The 21,042-nt window shown below is 45.1% G+C and overlaps 1 protein-coding gene and 1 long non-coding RNA gene across 7 annotated transcripts in view; one reads left to right on the top strand and one right to left on the bottom strand.

The window, feature by feature from the left end:
* Positions 1 to 21,042, bottom strand: part of USP2 (ubiquitin specific peptidase 2) — a 31,528-nt gene that overhangs the window by 9,840 nt on the left and 646 nt on the right. Inside the window, exons 1-3 of one of the 6 annotated variants that reach the window (XM_007494643.2) lie at positions 20,674 to 20,810; positions 20,095 to 20,303; positions 12,504 to 13,303 (exon numbers count right to left, since the gene is read on the bottom strand). The exons of 1 other annotated variant lie outside the window; for it this stretch is intronic. In XM_007494643.2, the coding sequence (XP_007494705.1) occupies positions 12,504 to 13,262 (759 nt within the window). In that variant the 5' untranslated portion in view covers positions 13,263 to 13,303; positions 20,095 to 20,303; positions 20,674 to 20,810. Of the gene's footprint in view, positions 1 to 2,950; positions 3,115 to 12,503; positions 13,304 to 17,003; positions 17,140 to 19,295; positions 19,407 to 20,094; positions 20,304 to 20,673; positions 20,811 to 21,042 lie in introns of those variants that run through there. 4 more of the 6 variants (XM_001370312.4, XM_056794224.1, XM_007494642.2 and 1 more) reach the window with 4 other exon arrangements.
* LOC103094181 (uncharacterized) lies at positions 3,135 to 11,078 on the top strand. The gene is made up of 2 exons (XR_008911288.1): positions 3,135 to 4,584; positions 10,863 to 11,078. It is a non-coding gene; the product is annotated as an uncharacterized LOC103094181 (long non-coding RNA).

The raw sequence follows: 21,042 nt of genomic DNA, 5'->3' as shown, positions 1-21,042 counted from the left end.
TCCCCAGATGCGGTTCCTAGGTTCCCTCACAGTGGATCCCTACCTCTGGTCTTCTGCACCCCCTCTGCCGTTTTCGAGGCCGGGGACACAATCACAGGGGTGGCAGGCTGCAAGGGGTCTCAGAGCTCATTTAGTCCAACTCCCTCATTTTACTCATGTTGAAACTGAGGCCATTGCACAAGGTCATACGGATTGTAATCATCAGGACTGGGATTTGAATGCTGCATTTAGAGTTTTGGAACCTCCAAAGATAGTGTTGAACCCCTTCATTTTAGATGTCAAAAAGGAGACCTGGATATAAAGTGACACCTAAAGCCACAGAGAAAGGGCCTGGCAGGCTTTGCATTATGTTAGCTTCCATTCTAAATCTAATGCCTCTTCCACTGTCCAGAGAGGTGAACACGGGGCCCTCCCAGACTGGAGGAAAACCATCTTTGCCTTCCCCACGGAGAAATGTGTGGTTTGGAAGCCTTCCACCTCTTTCAAACACCTTAGGTCTTAGTATCTGCCATACCCTTCATTAACCAAAGTCTTCCACAAATAGGCAGAAAGAACATTTCTAGGACCTCCCTCCTGAACCAAATAGCCCAAAGACATATGCAAGAATCTCCTCTGTTGCTCTTTGTGGGGGGAGGGCCAGTAAGACAGTCAAAAGTTTTCTGGGAAATGAATTTTCAGCTAGGTCAGAGGTTGGTATCTCATCTTCACCCTGCCCATGGTCTTGGCCTGCATACTTCTTTGGGGCCTGGATCTAGAGAATTTTATCTCTGCCTCTATATCCCTCCCCCTCGGCACTGCACATGGACCTGCCTGGAGAAAGTATCTTGTTTGGAGCTTGTAGGCTATATTTAGCAGCATTTAAAAATATTCAGAGAGGCGGCAGTGTGTGCTGTTACTCATCTGTGGGCTCCTTCTGTTCCTCTCATAAAAACAGGCCTGCTCATATTCACATGTACACAACTGGTGTCCACATGGCCATAGGCACATGGCTAATGTGTCCTGTACACATGCATGGTATGTACACTGTTCGTTCGCTACCCAAATACCTTCAGTTTCATATTGAAGCCAGGGAAGTCAGGCTGGTTCCTCACTGTGCTAGTCCTAAGGAATGGTAGCCCATTGATGTGGTAGGATTGATGAGACTGAGTTTGCTGGGGCTCTGCCTGATGATGTATGCAGGCCATTCAGTGACTGCAGGAATGTTAAAGGGTTGACACTTCCACAGCTGCCAGCTTAATGTCCAGTCTTGATCATTTCATGACTGTACAACTGCAACAGCTTCCTTCTAGACTTTCCTACTTCTAAACTCCCCTTTTTCTCATTTGTCATACATTGCATTAATAATCTTTTTTCTCAAACATTATTTGGATCATGTCATCTTCCTGCTTAGAAATCAGTTTTTTTTATGGCCTTTTATTGAATCAAAACTCTTTAACCTTTCCTTTAAGACTGTCCACTAATTTCTTCTTAGGATCTCATCATCCTTTGCTTTTCTAGACTCCCTGCTGTGAGCCAAGCCAACCCACACACTGTATTCTTCATGAAACCTGACTTCTCCCACTTCATCCTATCTTTGCACAGATGTGTCTCTCCGGGAAAGCTTTCCCTCCTTTCTGCCAATCCATGTCCCTTTTCCTTCTTCCAAACTCACCTCCTCCATGAAACTTGTTACCCACTTAGCTTTGAACACTCCATTAACTATGCCCCCTTTAGCAATTAAACACATAGTTTAAACACACTGTATTAATTTGCATCCGGTTATATTTTGCTTCATAAAGTCTTTTGTAATTGCTCTCCTGAGTACATCTTTTGTTACAGCTGTCTCCTAAGATGCAAAATGAAGGTCACAGATGCCCACTTCATTAAAGGGTGCACAATAAAACAGGGTGTTAGTGTTAAAGAACTGATAGTGTGTTGGGCAATGGCTTTTAGGGTTTTGAATTAATTGCCTGAAAATCCTGAAACTTCTTGAGGGAAGACAATAGGGTGTGTTCTGTCTTGTAAAGCAGACAGACTCTTCCTACTGTAGTCAAGAGCTGTCTTATTTGACCAAAGACTTTGGCAAGAAGCAGGTATCCCAAAAGACAATAATAATAGCTGACAAGTTATATAGTGAATGCTTTACAAAATTTATCTCATTGGTTCCTCAGTACTCTAGATATTATTATCCCTATTTTGCAGATCGGGAAACTCAAGCTCAGAACGTTTAAGAGACTTGCCTTGATCTAAGTGATCTTGATCTAAGTGAGATCTTGGAGATTGTCAATCCTATACCCTTCATTTTTGGAGAAGAAGAAATAAAGTCCAGGGAAGATTAGTAAGTTGCCCAAGGTCACGCACAGGTAGTATACAAGGCTAGGAGCTGAACTCAGTTTCTGCAGTTTCATAGCTAGGGCTCTTTCTGCTTTATCATGCTACCTTCTATCCTTTCTTAGAAAGAGTATTGACGTTCCCTTCACCTTCTCCTTTCTCCTTGGCCAGAGGTCAGGAAGATAACTAAGGATAGTGAAGCCTCAGAATAGAGGACCCTTTTCTGGAATCTTGTGAAGCAGAAAATGAGAGAGGAATTTCAGAAACTTAGAAATGGAAGGCACCTTGTGTGAAAATTTACACTTACACTTGGAGGCCATCTACTTGAACCCACTTATTTTGTAGATAAGAAACTGAGACCTGGAGGGATTAAATGATTTGCCCAAGGTCATCCTGGTCCTTGATTGGTCAGGCAGGTCCTGCAGGTGCCAGGTGTAGCCAAAAGAGGACATACAGTCCTCATACAGGTTAGGGTAGGAATAGATTCCATTCTTCAAATAGCCCAAACTCTGTTTTATCCTTAGCTTTGTAATTTCTTTTAGTAGGGTCTATATGGAAGGGATGGGGACTTCTGAGTTTATCTTTCTTTGGTCCCTCTTGGCAGTGTTCCCTTTCCCAAGCCTTGAAAAAAATAGCTTACCATAAGTTGGACCAGTCTCACCAGGCCAAGATAGTCATTTCTCTGTACTGCTTGTTCTGACTAAGCTTCTTGAGGGTAGCAATCTGTTTTCCATTTCCCTTGTAATTAGCCACAATGTTTAAGTCCAGGTTTCTGTCAATGATTTTGATTACCTCTTCAAAGCAAGCTGGGCAAAAATCCCTATGATTCCAGGCCATATCTCAGATGCTGCTGACTGAATGAGGAAGTCTGGGAATAATGAACAGAGGCTTCTGAAACTCACAAATCCCATGATACAGTGATTTGGCCCCTGTGGTTTCAAGTATTTATTGTAGGGGAAGGAAAGGGACCAGTCATTCTATTGTCTATGGGGCTATAAGAGTAACTGCTGGGAGGTAACTGGAACCTTGGGCTCCCTACATTCTTTCTACCCTGCCTTACTGATGGCTGAGTCTCCACATTCTCCACTCTGCCTCTACCCCCCTCCTCATGACTTCTAGGAAGCAGGTTATTGATAGGAGGTAGCAACTTCTGAATTCCACTGCACCCTGGGGGGAACTAGCCTGCGTCAGCGAGATTTCAGAGCCTGGCATATAGTCCCTCTCCTGTTACACCTGGGTTCATCAGGAAGTCAGTTCCAAGTATATAGTGAGGTGAGTGGGGGCCACGTGTCCAACCCTGGGCTCTGGACATAGTGTTCACTTCCTAATCCTGATGATCAGTGGAGCGGTTCCCCCAGAGGCAGGGAACATTTTCTCAGACTTTGATTAACCCCTGCATAGCTGGTGTCAGATCTGTCAATGAGTCATCCAGAATCACTGGTGGTGGTGGGGGAACGTGTGTGGAATTAGACAACAAAGATAGTTGCTGTTCAAAAACTGAGAAACTGAGGCCTGTCATTCCCTCTAACTTTTCTTTCTCTGGCTGTTTAAAGGCCAAGAAATGGAAGCCTGGAGAGGCAAAATGGGGCCTCTTAGCTCTCCCTAGCTGAAGTCCTTTCATTAGCCAGGTAGCACCAGATGTGTGTGAAACAAACTCAGCTATTCGGAAGCCTAATTAAGCACAAACCATCAAATGAAAGCACTTTCAGCCCTTGGCATCTGGTGTTTTCTTGTGACTAGGGGACCTGTATCTTCCTGGCTTTCCCTCCTAGAAGACTTTCCTAACTTGTCAAACACAGATCTAATCAAACCTTCAGGGATAGCAACACCAAGCTAATTAGGGGAGGGGTAGTATAAGGGAAGCTGAAGGTATCTGTGCTGGAGAGAAGGCCTTAAGGTATCAGGCTACATCATTCTGGAAGAACAAGAGTCAGTAGGGGCAGGATTTAATTTGGTTGAATAAAAAAAGCCAATGGCAAGGATGAGGAGGAAGAAAGGAGGGTCAAACCATTCACCAAGGAACTCCTAGGACAGTCCCTGGTGTCCTCACTTGCCTTGTTTAGAGTAACCCCTGGCTTACTTCTGGTCAGTATTTAAGTCCAAAGTCCCATCCAAGAGGGTGGGAGCAAAGCCATGTGATCATCTTTATCACCTGGGTTGTACCTGCCACTGAGCATCTGGAGACCAAGGCCTCAGAACTGAGTCAGTCGTCCCAGATATACCTATGCTTGGGCTTCCAGATCCTGACTCCAGAGGCAGAGGCACAGAAGTTAGGTGAGAAGGGGAGATTGTGAAAGGCCTGGCCAGATTCAGGTCCTGGCTGGGGTGGGGGGTGGGGGAGCAGATGCCCAGCCTGGTGACTTTGTCCTCTGGAGGGGCCCTGGATAACAGGTATCTCCTCTCTGAGTGTTTCTGCTACTTTGTTCCCTGGGGAGAGGGAGCTAAGCTGAACAGAGGAGGCTCTGTGCCAAGGGCCAGGAGAGAGAGCAGCTGGAGGGGGTGGAGCCGAGGTGGATTAGGAAGGATTGTAGGGGGTTAAGGCACAGCCCTGGCAGGACTCTATAGAACAGCTTGTCCTTCCATAGGCCTAGGGAACATCAGAGGTGGGGTGGAGAGGATGGGATGACAGTGGATTGGGTTTTGAGGCTTCCAATTCCCTAGCATGGCCAGAAGCCACTTGTGCTGGCTTGTTCCCCCCTCTTTTTGCTTTGACCTCTTCTGGCCCCATCTCTTTTCTCTTTTCTCCTCATCTTCCTGAATTTCAGGAATAGTACCCATTCTACTGTAAGGCTTTTCTCTGGTACTGAGTCTCTTTCCCTTCTTTCCCAGATTCTAGTTTTTAGACTATTTTTGTTATAGTTCAGAGGTAGTACAGTAACAGGGGGGAAAAGGAGATCTAAGAATTTAGAATATCTGATTTCTTCTTTCCAAAGTTGTTTCTCATTCTCCTTTTGACTTTGATTTCTTTCTCTGTTGCAAAGACACTATATGTCATCAGAAAAGGGTGAAGACCTGATGTTACTAATGAGGGAAAAGAGCTTGATAATATCTTCAATGTCAGAGCCTGTTTTAGTTATCCTTACAAAGGCTGCATGTACTGCAGACTGCTGCTCCTCTCGTGAGTTCTAAATGTCCATTGTAGCAATATTGCCCCCCATGGTACTCCTGATTAAGAGGAAAAGCAGCAGCCAAAATGCTAAGAAAATCAAGAGGGAGGGAGCCAAACAAGCTGTTTTCCCCTAACCTCTTGAATATTCCCATCTCTGTTCATGATGTTCTACCTGGAATGTCTTCCAATCTCTGCCTATTGGAACTCAAGCCCTTCATCAAGCTCAGGTAGGAAGGAATAGTAATGCTGCTATGAATCTTTCTCTAAAGACTCTAGTTGGAAGTGATCTCTATCCTTTTTGGAATTTGATGGCACTTCCTTTGCTCTGGTCATGTAGCATTTATTATATACTGCTATCTATTACAGTTGGAGTGCTAGATGGCACAGTGGTTAGAAGCTAGGCCTCAGAGTATTCTTGAGTTTAAATATGACCTCAAATATAACCTAAATATGACTTTCTAGCTGTGTGACCTAGAGCAAATCGCTGAACCTTGTTTGCCTCAGTTTCTTCATCTGTAAAAATGAGTTGGAGAAGGAAATGGCAAACCATTTCAGTATCTCTGACAAGAAAACCTTAAACGGGGTCATGAGTTTGGACATGACTGGAAAACAACTGTACATGTATTACAGTTATTTGTCTCTATGAGATTCTAAGTTCCTTGAAGGGAGAGACTGTGCTCAGCCATCTTTGTATATCTCACAACACCTGGTACAGTGCCATGTACATAATAATTGCTTGGTAAATGATATTATTGATTGAATGAACTAAAAGATGTGATTGCAAAATATCAACTTGCCAACAGAATAGGCTCGTTCCTATTCAAGAAAGTGGTCATTAAACAAAAGCTGCAAAGAAAAGCATCAACATTAGGAACTAGCTACTCATGGAAGGGTGGAGGAAAACAGAGGAGAGGAAGAAGTTAGGAAAGGAAAACAAGGACAATAAAGCTCTTACTCAGAGGAGGTTATGCCTCTGACCCATCAGGTTTCTTTCTCTGAGGATATTTTCTTAAGTGGGTGGGTAAAATGTCAGATTTACATTCCTATCTATTTCCATGGCTTCAAGGGTGACCTCTAAGCAGATGAGTCTCAAATCTACATATCCAGTTCTAATCTTGTTCCAGGCTTACATAGTCAACTGCCTGTTGTCATCAAGGTAGCTTGGCCTAGTGGAAAGAGTATCAGATTTGGAGTCAGAGGAAATGGAATCAAGTCCTGACTCTACTACTTAGAAACTTTGTGACTTTAGACAAGCCACTAAGCCTCCCTGGGCCTCAATTTCTTCATCTGAAAAATAAGGGATTTGGACAAGATGACCTCTAAGGTCCCTTCTGGCTTGAAATCTATGATCTTCTGAACTCTACCTGGATCTCCTTCAGTTTTTCAAACTCAACATGTCCCAAATGGAATTAATTTTTCCTTTCTTCTTAAACCCACCTCCTCTTCTCCAAATCTCCCAAGTTTGTGAGGGCACCATCATAGGATACTGAGGGATTGCAGTCATCTGGTTCATAACCTTGAAGTTCCCTTGACTCTTTTCTCTAACATTCTCTGTATTCAATCAGTTGCCAAGTTGTTGATTGGATCTCTAAGACCTGTCACCTTTTCTCCTTACTTACATTTTCACTCCCCTGGTTCTGGCCTCATTACTTTTTTTCACTAGACTATTGCAGCAGTGATTACCTCATTGATGCCCCCTGCTTCAAATCTCTCCCCTTATCCTCCACACAGCTGCCAAAATAATCTTCCATAGCCACAGGTCTGATTCTATCATTCTCCTCCTCAGGACTTGTCAGTGACTTCTTATTATCTTTAGAATAAAATACAGATTTGTCAGCCTAGCTCTGATCCACATTACTGGTGTTTTTTCATATTATTTTCTCCCTTCATGTATTCTATATTCCAGCCAAATTGGACTGAGTTATTATTCCTAGAACTTTGCATTTCTTTTATAAGGCTGTTCCCTACATCCTCTTCACCTCTGTTTCCAAGAATCTTTACCTTCCTTCAAGTCTCAAATTATGTTTCCCTGGGTTGCCATTCCCATGCCAAACAGTTGGTATTTCATCCTGGCAACAGGAACCCACTTCTTTCAAAAATAAGAGTTATCAGGGCAACTGATCAGTGGATACAGAGAGTGGGACCTGGAGTCAGGAAGATCTGCGTTCAATCTCGCCTCAGACACTTCCTAGCTCTATGACTCTAGACAAGTTACTTAACCTCAACTGCTCTGTCCTTATTGCTCTTCTGTCTTGAAAGTTTGCTCTTCTGTCTTGAAGTGATACTTTGTATTAATTCTAAGACAGAAGTTAGGGTTAAAAAATTAATAATCTCTTTCAGAAATAACCATATATTTATTTATTCATCTGTAATATATCCCTCACCCCTACCAAAAAGAATGTGTTTGTTGAGAGCAGCGGCTATTTTATTTTGAATCCTGTCATGTAAGAACAAGCATTTGATAACTTTGCATGAATTTCTTTCCAGTCTTGATTTGTCTAATTCTAGATTTTAGATTCCTTCTTGAGATCTAATTCTGCTGATGACGACGATGATGGTAATGCCATTTTTGTTATTATATCATTGTAAATGGCAATGATTTATAATAGTACTGCACATACATTACACATGTTATTTTCTGTGTTGACCCAGCCACGATCTCAAATTCACCATGATTCCAAATCTGAGTTTCTTAACATCTGTACAATTGGGAGGTATGGGTGGAGTTGGACTAGATGGTCTCCAAGATCCCTTCCAGTTGGAGATTTATGATTCTATGCCTTCCTTATTTCTCCTGCCCACCACCTCCTTAAATCTGCCTTTCCTCAATCTCAATTTCTTTGAATGGCCTTTCTACTCTTCTCTCAACCACCCTGAAAGTTCCATTTGACTTTTTGCCCTCTCTCACCTGTGACTTACAATTATTCAACAAGTTCTGACAACAGCTACCTCTGCAACAGAGCTGTACCCCCACTAAAACTCATTCATTCATTCCATCCATTCACCCATTCATTCAACAAATCTTTCTTAAGCAACTAGATTGTGCTAGGCTCTGGGTTAGGTCTGTGGATGTAAAGACAAAAATTAGCATAATTCATTACCTCTTTAACATTCTGTTGGAGGAAAACATTACCAACAGAGAGAAGTAAATAGAAAATATGTTCAAAGTGAATAGAATTTCTGGGGGTGGGAGGAGATCTAGTAACTGGGGGAAATCAGGAGAGTTCTCTTGTCCAAGGTAACCCTTGAGCTCAGCCTTGAAGGAAATTAGAAATTCTCTAAGGAGGGAACAGCATGTCATATTATGAAAAATAGCAAGAAAGACAGTTTGACTAGAACACTGAGGTTGGGAAGGATTGTAATATGCCTGAAAGGTAGGCTGAAGCCATTGGGAAATACTCAACAGGAGGGTTTTAATTTTCTCTTCAGGCAACAGGTACTTCTTGAACAAGGAACTTGTGCTTTAGGAACACAGATTTGGCAATTGTGTAGAGGGGAGATTAGAGCTAAGAAAACCCATTTATTGGAAGGCTATTTCAGCTATTAAGGTAAGAGGTAATGAAGACCTGAAAAGCCCTCTAAAAGTTCTGCATCCTTCAGCTCTGAACCATCTCTGCCTTAGACTACTTTACTTCAAAAATAGGCTATTCCTAAATATTGACCCTGCTTCTTAAGTCTTTTTCCCTTTGAAAGGCAACTTGGTATAAGAGATAGAGTCATGAACTTGGAGTCAAAAGACCTGTGTTCTTAAACAATTTGCTAGCTGTGACCACAGGCAAGCCAATCTGTGGGCTTCAGTTTCTTCATCTGTAAAATGGGGATAACAGTACTTATAGTGTCTACTTTGCAGAGTTGTGAGACTCAATGTACATAAAACATTTTGCAGTCTTCAACTTGCTCTATAAATGGCAACTGAATAGGAGCCTGAGGGTAGCTAGGTGAATCAGTGGATGGAGAGCCAGGCTTGGAGATTGGAAGGTCCTGGCAGCAGATATTTCTGAGCTGTGTAACTGTGGGCAAATCACTAATTGTCTAGCCCTTACCACTCTCTTCTGCCTTAGAACTGATAATTTAATACAGATTTTAAGACAGATGGTAAAGGTTTTTTTTTTTTTAAGAGTAGATTGGTATAGAGTATAGAGGACTAGAACAGAAGTCATATTTGACTTGGGTATAAATTTCACCTCTGAAATTAATTGTATGACCGTAATGCACTTAATAATCACTTAAGTTCAGCCTCAGGCAAATCCCTTATATTTCTCTAACTGCAGTTAAGCTGCAGTTTTCTTTGGTGGAGGGAGTTCCCATACTGATTAAATCATAGATTGTTGTACTGAGATATAAACTGAAAGTGTTATTTACAATCCATCCTGTTGCCAAAGTAATCATCCTAATACTCAGCTCTGAATACTATTTCTTTGCTCAAAAACCCTCAATAGATTTCTATTGTCCACAGAATAAGGTTCTTTTCTCACTGTATATCACTCTTCAAGTACCTTCTTTAAATTCTAGGAAATTTGGAAAACTCACTTTTCCCCATGGTTAGCTTCTATTCTTTCTCTCCCCAGTGCTTGGAATGGATAACCCTTCTCCACAAATCTCCATATAATATCCTCCCTCCCTCCTTCCTTCCTTCCTTCCTTCCTTCCTTCCTTCCTTCCTTCCTTCCTTCCTTCCTTCCTTCCTTCCTTCCTTCCTTCCTTCCTTCTTTCCTTCCTTCCTTCCTTCCTTCCTTCCTTCCTTCCTACCTCTTTTATGAAGTATTCCTTATTCCTTTTTAGTCTTTAAACTGGACATTATTTTTCCCTATCAAACTCACAGACCTCTGGGGCTCTCCTTACACTTAGCACACTTTATCTTGCAATTGAATTATCTTTATACATGTCCTTTCTCCTTTGGGATTTTAAGCTCCTTGTGAAAAGGAACTATGTTTTATTTCATATCTTTGTGCTCTCAATGCCCAGCACAGTTCTTTATACAAAGTGCTGAAACAACTATCAAGGAAGACTCAAGTACTACTCTACTACTTGAGAGTTTTGTGGGTTACTCCCAGCAATGAAGGAAGGATTTGCAGGTTGTTGTATCCACACCAGTGGAATTTGCCACTTCACTACTTCCTTCTGTGGTGCAAAGCTGAAGCTGTTCTAGAGGTCTGGAATTGAGAGGATGATGCCATTTTTGTAGGGGAGCCAAACAATTAGAACTCAGTTAATATGAAAAGTTATGACATATATCCGCTTACTTGAAAAGAATAATTTTATATAGCTATATCTTTATGTATGTCTCTAGAGGATCATTAAATAATACTTTCTGTATCATGACATATTTTTATCTCCCATTCTTTTCTTAGATGAACTCTCTGCTATGACTCAAATGATTAATTTAATGCCCCCTACCACACGTTGCTCAGCCCTATCTCCCCACATTTGTTTTCCTTGCCTAGGATGCCCTATCTGACTTCCTTCCAGTTATTGAAGTTCCATTGGCAGCTAAGGGATGTGGATAGAATGCTGGGCCTGGAGTCAGGAAGACACGTTTAAAACTGGCCTCTGGACAAGTCACTTAACCTCTCTGCTTCAATTTCTTCAACTGTAAAAAGGAATGATAAAAGCATCTGCTTCCTCAAGGTTGTTGTTAGGATTAAATAATTTTTAAAATACTTAGCACTTAGTAGGTGCTTGATAAATCTTTCCTTCCTTCCTTCTTCCCTACCTAATGCTTAGAAAAGGCCAGATGAAGTTGAACCTTTTCTGTCCATCCTGCCCATAATGTTTTCCTCCTCTGAATTCCTAAACCATTGTTCTGTGTACCATTCCATTTGGATCTTACTATATGTCAATACTGCTGTGTTTCAGTGCCTGTTATATGGCCATATTATAATTTTCCAAAATTGATAAGCTCCCTGACAACAGGAAGTGGGTTTCATATTTGTCTATCTTATGCAATAGGAGATTGGTCAATAAAGGTTTGTTGATGATATCTGGCTGACCTTATCAGGATCCTATTGTCATGACATGTTCCATGTCTGTATCTACACTTTGTCCTCATAAAAATCCATCATGATAGTCCTAGGCCACATAACCAAGTACTAAGAGAGTTCAAAGGATATAGATATGACATCAATTCTTGAATATTCTCTGAGAGCCTTGTCCTATGAACCCCATTCTGGTCCAAGGCAAGCCACAAGTGTGTTCCAAAGCTCCACATTAAGCTTCTCTGCCATTCTTTTGGTTTATGAAATAGCAATAAGTCACTTAAGAAGTCCAGTTACCCAAATATATGACTCTGAAAGCTAGCTTTTCCTCCCTCTGGTTCCCTCAACTGATTATCCAGGGCCATAAGACAAGCTAAATATGGGAACACGACCCCAAGTGAAGATGGGAAGGCAAGACAAATGGAAGAAGCAGCCCCCCACCCTCCCATTCCCCGCCAAAAGCAGGATGGCCTCTCTTTTCACCTATAAGCTCTGCTTCTGACCTCTTTCCCACCCAGCAAGGAGTTGGGGAGTTCCAGGTGTGATAGTGATGGTGATGTGACAGGGAGAGCACTAGGGAGCTACAGTTGATCCTGGTCCAGAAGGGTCTAGAGACCTTAACATATAGGAAAAGGAGAAGAAGCAGAGCTTTCTGGAGACCCTGGGGTCTGGCAGACTCCATGGAAAAGGAAAGGACAAGAATAGCAGTGGTTTTGGAGAGACTCTGCATTCCAGAGAGCGTCATCCAGCTCCTCCTCTTCCCCCCCCCTTCCCACCTCCCCCAACCCTACAACACAGCTTACCGAAGCCAGGGTTCAGCCAGGGACAAGAGTGGGTTAGGTCTCCTCACTCTCTCATCAAGCACTGACCAATAGGGAGCCTGGTCATATTATGACACCCTCCCCCTATTCCTACTCCCTCCCCTCAACAGGGACTTAGGCATGATAGCAATGGAGGTTAGGAAGTTTTCCATCCCTATGACCCATTCTCAGCCACAGTTTATCAGTAAACTGGAAGGTATGAGAACTCAGTCTATAAAGTTCTTTGGGGATCCTCCCCACACCCTGGGGGCCTGCCTCCCCAGCCACAGTGCCCATGGGGGTAACTCACCATAATATCCCGCCCTGGGGAGGTGGAAGGGCTGGAGCCCTTGCCCTTTTCCCACAGGCTATAGCGGCCATTAGGTCTGTAGGTAGGGCTGAGGGCCTCCAGGGCCCTTGGGGCTGGGGCCGGCCCCTGGCTGGCACTGCCCTTGCGCCCATAGTTCTCCAAGTAGTCCGATAGATACTCTGACCGACTGGCTGCCTGGTACAGCCCCTGTAGGGCACACAACTCCTTTCGGGTCCTGGCAAGCATTGGGCTCCGCCCTGGCCCAGGATCCATCCTATAGCCGTCTGTGGTCCGAAGGCCAGAGAAATCTCGGGCCAGGTCCGAGTGACTGTTAGACTTCTTCTGGGTCAGGGGCACTACCTGGTCCCGAGAGTTTATGGGCAAGTAGTTGAGAGAGCTACTGGGCATTCCATAAGGCAGGTTGCTGCCTCCACTGAGTCCACTTCCAGAAGGTCGCTCAGTAATCCTGCTTTGGCTCTCTCCTCTTTTAATAATACCTCCGACCTCAGGCCTCAGCACAGGACGGCCTCTGTCATAGTCCAGGATGGAGGCAGGGCCATATGTCCGGGGACGGGTGTTGAGAAATCCAGAGGAGTGTGCGGGCTTGAAGTTGAGTTTCTCCTTCTCCAGGAAGGATGCAGCCAAGTTGGTTCCATAGGAGGAAGGGGTGTAGGACCCATAGCTGGATTTTGAGTAAGGGGTGTCTGTGTAGCGGGATGAATCTGTGTAGCGCTTCAGGGTGGAGGAGAGCTGGGACATCCTTCAGGGCGAAGCTCAGTGGGGGCTGGGAGCGGCATGGGCTGTAAGATAAGGGAAGCAGCTGTCAAAGACAGCCTACAGGACTAGCTCCCCCACCGTTCCCATTGATCCCCTTAATTTCCCCATCCTCAGTTGGGCCCGTGTCTAGGCTCTCAACTGTGAACAAAACCGAGGCCAAATCCCAGATTTTTTTACACTGAAACTAATGCAGAGAAACACACATAGACACAAACAACCATACAATTCAGACACATGTGACATAATATAATGAGATTAACCAAGTGATCCTAGGCAAGTCACTTTGACCTGTCTGAGCCTCACTCTTCTCAAGTTTGGGCTTGACCTCTAAGGCCCACTCCTGCTCAGACAGTCTCTGAATGACCAGTTATTACCTGTCAAGGCCACATAAAACCAGTCTCCTTACTTTATAGTTGAGACACACACACAGCCAAACAAGCATGCACACCCCCCCTACTCAGCTCCCAGTCCCCTCTGTGCCACACGTAACATCCCCTTTCCCTATCCGGTCCCTCAGATAAGATTCCTGGAGTAGCTGACGGAATTGAAGGGGGCTGACGAAGCTCTCCTCACTTCAAACTGAGGTCTCCAAGAAGCAAGACTCATGAGACAGCAGACACATTGGGTGATGTCCCTTTGAAGGTAGAAGCATCCTTCTGGAGTAAGCCGAGGCCCAGGACTGTCATGACAGGTGAACTTAACCATCTTAGAATCATGGAATGTTACAGGTAGAGAAAAATCTTAGCAGTCCAACCGCTTTATTTTAGCGATAGGGAAATTGAGGCTCAGGGTGGTAGTTACAAAGCTCACTGGCAGCAAGGCCAGGACTAGGATCCAGGTCTCCTGACTTGGATGCTCACTGCCTATGTGACTAGGCAAGTCATTTAGCCTCCCTGGTCCTTATTTTCCTCATTTGTAAAAAAGGATGGGGTTGGTCTAGTTGGTCTCTGAGGTTCCTTCCAGGCCTAGATTTATCATCCTCTGAGCTCTAGGTCCAATGTCCTTTCTATTCATTTTGGCACTCTTCTGCCCAGGGTCTGGCCCAGCCTAACCCCTGGGGCTCTTTTCTCCCTAGCACTCAAGCTGACCCTAATACAGCTAACATCTGGAAGAGTACCAGTAAACACCCAGAGGAACCCTCAGAGGAATCCCACAAATTCTCCAGGAGGTATAACAGTGCTTGGCTTATGCAAAGGGGACCCCTGGAGGTAAAAATCCAGTACTGCAACTATCGCTGCCTTCTCCAATGGGAGCCACTGGGCAGTGGCTGATGTGGAGTGGGTCATCCTAGAGATACTAGTGTACGTTACAAAGTCAGAACTGGACAGGGCCTCAGACGCCATCTAGTTCAATTCCCAACTCCTGCATTTTACAAAAGACGAAAGTGAAGCCGAGAGAGGAGGAGACTCGTTGGGATCTGAAACCACGTTCCCTGCCCCCCAATTCAGTGTTCTTTCTAATCCAGCTCCCACATTTTATAAAGATGCAGCCAAAAAAGGTCAAGAGTCATGCCACCCAAAGTCATGCAGCAAGGAAAAATGCTGAGCAGATCTTCTGCTCCTTCACTGTACCTTGCTTCCTCCCAACTCCACTTGACCCCCAGGTTCTTGGGCCTAACATGGACGGGAAGTAGAAGTATACAAAATGTTAGATAGTTGAATTGAATCCACTGCCCTCATTTTACAGGTGCAGAAAATGAGATCACCCAGAAAGGTGATATGCTTTGCTCAAGGCCACACAACTCAGACATTTGTTACAAACCCAGCTAGGTAGGAACAGGACTGGGGGCTAGAACCCAGGCCTCTAAACTCCTCATCCAGGTCTATTCTGCTACTGCACAGTTCTCCAGCTTCCCCCCAAAAGCTTTCTATTTTACTTGTGCTGAGAACATCCAGGCTGTCTCTCTAAAAGACCAGTCTTTCTTGCCAAGGTAACTAGGGAGGGAGAGGTGCTGCTAGGATAGGAAATCAAAGGAATTGGGTGTGTTAATGGGTGCTTCTTCCTTGAAGGCTGTCTGTCTGGGGGCTCTTATTGGGAATGATCAGGGCTCTTGGTCTCTTCTACTTCTCCTCGCCTAATAATGATAAATGATCTGCCCACCTCCCTCCTCTCCAGAGCTGTCATAGTCCTGCTTTTTCTGTTAGTTTGCCCAACAGGCTCCCAATCCTGCCTCCTAATGAGATCTGCAGGAGGGTACTGGGACAGTGGTGGAGGAAGGCACTGGTGAGATATAGGGAGCACTGATTCTGTCTAGCCTCCCTTCCTCCTTCCCCTCCTCTAGGCATCTGAAGGGCCCAGAGTCCAGCCCACTTGGAGTTAGTGCCAAGCCTCAAATACTTCAGGCTTGGCTGAGATCTCTAGGTAACCAGTCTTGTGGTAGGGGGTTTATATTCTGGCAGCAGCTGCCCAAGAAATCTAAATGGAGGCTTAAAGGGATAGTGCCCCCTTTTCTATCTAGCTAATGTCTACAAGGTTCTTGTGACCCAATATAGCATCGGAAGGCTATTAGCATAGAGTGTCAACCATGCCATGCCAGCTGCTGAGTTTTTCTCTCATCAGTCCCCTAATTCATTATATACAAATTTCCTCTATCCCGAGGTAGGCCAATGTTAAGCCATGTATCTCCAACCCTTAGAAGTATCCTTCTAATCCGTGACAAAAGGTATTTGAATAAGGGTTTGAGAAGTTTTTTTAGTACTGAGGGAAGAAGAGGCTGATAGAAGGGGTTAAAGGAGAGACAGAGAGTAAAGGAGAGACAGAGAGATGGTGGGGGAAGGGGGAAGTTGGTCCAGTCCTGCTCTATTTCACTGTTAGAGAACTCTATCAATAATTCAATGTCAAAGAAACTCCAGGCATCAGGAGCCCAGCTCCCTTAAACTAGGCAACCATTCAGACATGGCAACGTCCTGCCCTTCTTCAGGGGATGAGCTCATGGCTCCTCCCTAGTAGCCTTGCTACCACCACCACACCACACTGGTATTCTACAGGCCTCTGTCACAAGCTTTGGCATCTGATGGCCTGTCTTATGACACTGGATTCTTGGGAGGCCAAAGAGGATGCTTCTAAGAAGGTTTGAGAACAGTGTGATGGATGGGGCAGCTGAAGCAGAAATAAAAAATTTATGTCTATCTCCTCCAACTTCATAACTCCCCAAAGTAAAAAAGAAACAACAGTCCCTTTCTTTGGTTTAAAGGTTTCTAACCTGGGGTTTACAGATCCTAGATTTCTGAAACTCCATGAAGCTGGCTGAGTAAAAAATATATCTTCATTTCAATATAATTGGTTTCCTTAGCAATCCTATGTATTTAATTCGATCCATTAAAAAATATTTTCTGAGAAGAGCTCCAAAGACTTCACCACATTGACTGCCAAAGGGCATCCATGGCACAAATGAGGTGAAGAACTCTTGCACTAGTGGAGTCCTGGTGGGGTTATTTGCATTCTCATTCACATACACATTCACACCAGTTTTAATCAGCTAGACTGAGGCAGCTCCAAAACAAATAAATGAACTGACTTGACTCCTAGTGGTTCTAGGCAGCTGATATAGTAAGCTAGCATCCCTCCAATGTATAAACATACACATCCCTTCCTGGCAACCTGACAGCAATATGTCTTGAAGTGTACTGGTTTGGGCTAAGGCCCCAGGGCACTCTCCAGGCCCAGCCCATCTAACTCTAATCCAGGAGAAGACTAATTTAGGTTGGCTCTCTTGGGCATTACCTGGCTCAGGGGTGTCCTTGCAGGCTGGTAGAGTGGCAGGAAGAGGGTTTGGCTCCAGCCTCCTCATACAGGGCAGAGGTGCTCACATGGCTACGAGTCTCCTCGTTGCCACAGGAACCACCCGTACTGAATGGCCCTTTCATGGGGCAGTAAGAAAAGATCTTATTGGCTGTGATCCCTCGCTCACCCCCAGTGTGGGGCCCCCCTTGTCTGTCTCCTCCTCCTGTTTACTCTGGGTTGGCAAGTACAGGCACGCAGCTCCTGGCAGGAGGGCACATCCTCTGGTGCCAGTCACTTTGGACACACTGGGCAGCCAAGTTGCTTAGCACTGGGTACTTTTCCCCTGCTCTCTCTCTCAAGACTGCAGGGTTCTTTTTCTGACTCTGCCAGAATTCTCTGGCTAAGCTTATACCCTCCTTGGGGTTAAGTCACTCCCATGTTACCTCAGAGGGGATCAGGTCCTTGTTGAGCGTCTAGGCCAAGTACTTTTCCTAAGGGGTGGCAACAATGTCCACTCCCCTGGCTCAGTGCTTCATAACCCCTTACTTTTCTACATCTTAGACAACGGAAGGTCCAGCCTTCCCCAGGGTTGGTGCTACAAGGTAGTTTGCCAAGGTCTCGGGAAAGAGGCTGTCAGTAGATGTTCAAGACATCCTCCTGGTCCCATAGTCCAAGGAGCTAAGCTGAGGGTAGGAGGCCCCTGTAGGAGACAGCCCTTCAGATTTTCCACTGGCAGGCTGGTGAAAGTGAAGCCGGGAGCAACCTGAGCCTCAGAACAATACTGATCAGTCAAGATATCATCCAGGAAGACTCCATTTCACCCATGGTGCCAATCTCCATCATGGTGCCCGTGCCATAAGAATCCTGGACACAGCTAGGATTCCTCCAGACCCTGCCATGGTCCTGGTCTCCTACCTCCCACCTTGACTCCAGATTTAACTTGGCACAAGGTGCTAACAAGCTGGATGTGACTCAGGGGTTACAATTAACCCTATCCCAACCACGACAGCCAACTCCCTTGCATTAGCCACTGTCATTTCCTGTCCCTTACTCGAAGGGTTCCCCAACCTGTCCAGCCAGGGGAGTGACTTGCTCGATGGGAATCCCATATACTCCCAGCCTCAAGGGCAGGGGAAGGCTGCCCTGATTGCTGCCTTCACCCATCCTTGATCTCTTCTACCTATAAGCATCTCCCGGTGATATCCCAGGCATATGAATCTCAGGCTCTGTAGCTCTGGGTTTTGGTCTGGGATGGAGATTTCAAAGTGAGGTTCATAAAAAATCTCCATATGGGGACCAATTCCCTGCTTGGGTATGCAGGTGAGGGTAGGATAAGCTGTATCTCTGACCTCCCCCATGCCAGGTGCTTGGGGGCCTCTATAGCAATGACCTCACAGCTTCCTAAAGCTACTTGCTAACGGGATTGGAATGTGGTCAGACTAACTTGCCTTCTACGGAGGGCATGGGAGGGGGCATGTAAGAGAGGGGCTCAAACTACAGCGCTCATCTCTTTTGGGGAAGCATGAAGGATCTGGGGATATTCTGGCAGAGAAAGGAGCAAAGGGAAAGGGGGAAGGTGAGCATTTATATTCTCACTGGCTAAGGGCTCTGTTTGTTCTCAGACCTCTTTTCCCTAACCTGAACCTGCTCTAACCTGAGACATTCTCTTGGCAAGCTTTATTTATCAGGGGATAGCACACTATGCCCTATATGATGAACAAACTGCCTCCTTTTAGAGGGAGGTCAGTCAGGAAAGTGCAAGCCCCTTAATGTTTCCTACAAGTTTCCTAGGGGCCTGGTGGGGGAGTGAAGGAAATAGTACTTAGAGATCAGATTAAGACTGGAACACTGAATGGAAAAAGAGAGAAGGTTCCTATGTGGGTCCAGGGAAATAGCTTAGTTGGGAAGTTTATCTTCATATTCTCCAGAGAAAACAAAAAAAATGCTAGTGCCCTTGATCATCACATCAAGGCTCCCAGGCTTGCCTCAATGCTACCATGGTGCCCTTGGCATTTTAGGTGATATGGAAAATTCTTAGGAAGAGGTTCCCTAAGTCTATTGCCTAGCTTGTTCTTTCCATTCCTTGGCCAGATCTTGTCTCTCTTCTGCTCTCCATCTCCTAAGGTCTTGGCCTAGCTCACAGCATCAGATGTGGCTGAGTATAATCTTCTGCCATCTATACCTGCCACCCATTCCCCCTCCCCCCAATTTCCCCAGGCCTAATAGCAGGGTAAGCACTAGGCAGCAGCAGTACCTATGTGAGTTCAGATGCAAAGAAGGGCAGTCACTGACCTGTGTGTCCAGGAGGAAAAGGACTGACCAGGACTCTGGGGGCCTCTCTTTCCCCGGCAGGGCATGGGATCCAGTGGAGAGTAGAGAAGTGGAGCCTGACTCCAGGCTGGGTAATCCGGAGCTCAGGTTACTGGCTCTGATATATATAGTATCTTATCTGACCTCACAGGGATGGCTACAGCAATTCACTCACATTCCAGGATCCAGAGAGACTTAAAGGGGCAGTGCCATGCCCACCTAACTGAAGGGTAGTATTGTACATAATGAGCAGGTGGAGTGGGGCATGACTTTAAAAGAACTTAGAAAAAGGTACAGTAAGAAGTGGCACAGGAAAGAGTTCAGTGTGAAAAAAGGGGTAAAAGAGAAAGTGGTGGGGTACACTGGTGGTAGCTTGAAAGCAAAGGACTTAAATTATCTAGAATACAGGTTTCTAGAAAGAAGAGTGAGGCCTGCCTGCCTGCCTAAGTGGCATCCTTGTGCCTAAAGTTAAAAAGGAACTGCAAATCTATCTTTTAGGGGTCTACCTATAAATCTTTTAGTTGTCATAACTACAGCAGGATTGGTCTCACTACATAGCAGTGTACAAAGTAGGCTGAACAAATTTCTAGGATGCCTACTCTCTGAGATGCCCAGTGTCTGCCCAGGAGTTCAGACCATTGCTGTTTCTTTCACACTTAAAGTGGGAAAAGTGCAAGATCCCTGACAGGTGACTAGGTAGCTGTCCAATTTAGTCCTACCATTGTTAAAAAACATGCCCACCTTTACACTAGATATAGGGGGAAAGAATTATATTTCTCACCTTTCTAGGCCTTTTTTTTCATCTTGCTCCCCAAGATTTTCACAGTCCTTGGTGTAGCCCACCTTGGTGTAGCCCTCCTTGTGTAGGTGTCTCAAGGCACCTGTCTCCACCCTGTCCCAGTAGATGCCACTGACTCAGCACTGGGTCCTGATGATGCACTCAGGCCCTCATTCCAGTCCTCATTCCCTGACCCCCAATCGGGCATGAATCTACAGAATCAAAGGGGTTGAGTTTCAGCTCTACCAACCACCTGATCCCTCTCCAAGCTTTAGTGCATGTCCCACAACTCTATATGCCTCAGTATAATCTAGGCAACAACTAGTTTCTTAGTTTAGTTCTCCATCCCCACCCCCACTGCTTCCCTTCTAAGGAGACTGCTCTTTCAGCCTCAGTCCTAAAGTGCAGGGCAAGGTAGAAATGGGGATGGTCAGCCCTATGGGAGGAAGGGGAGAGTAATATGGGATAGCACTATATAAATTTGAGTAACTATTATTATGATGAAAGATCTCTTAACTGTGAAGTTTAAGTGGCTGGCTTAGGTGATGTGAATTGGGGTGAGGGTGGGGGTTATAAAGATACCTCCTCTGGTTTAAGATTAGTAGAAATTCGCCTCCACTATTTAACTGCTGCCTGTCCCTGGCTGAAAGACCTCTCTCTCTCTCTCTCTCTCTCTCTCTCTCTCTCTCTCTCTCTCTCTCTCTCTCTCTCTCTGTCTGTCTGTCTCTCTCTCTCTCTCTTTCTCTCTCTCTCTCTCTCTCTCACTCTCTCTCTCTTTTTCTCTTTCCCTCCCCCCCTCTCTCCCCCTCCCTCTTTCTCTCCTCTTCTCTCTCCTTTCCCCTTCCCCTCCCCCAAAGAAAACCCTCCAGAGGGGGCAGTAAATGAGCGGCACACAACCTTCTTGTCACAATGGGCTACAACACAACACACATCCTGCTCCTCTGAAATATA

This window comes from Monodelphis domestica, chromosome 4 (genome assembly GCF_027887165.1).
Source record: "Monodelphis domestica isolate mMonDom1 chromosome 4, mMonDom1.pri, whole genome shotgun sequence".
In the NCBI taxonomy this organism is placed as follows: domain Eukaryota; kingdom Metazoa; phylum Chordata; class Mammalia; order Didelphimorphia; family Didelphidae; genus Monodelphis; species Monodelphis domestica.
This window is presented reverse-complemented; position numbering and strand designations above follow the sequence as displayed.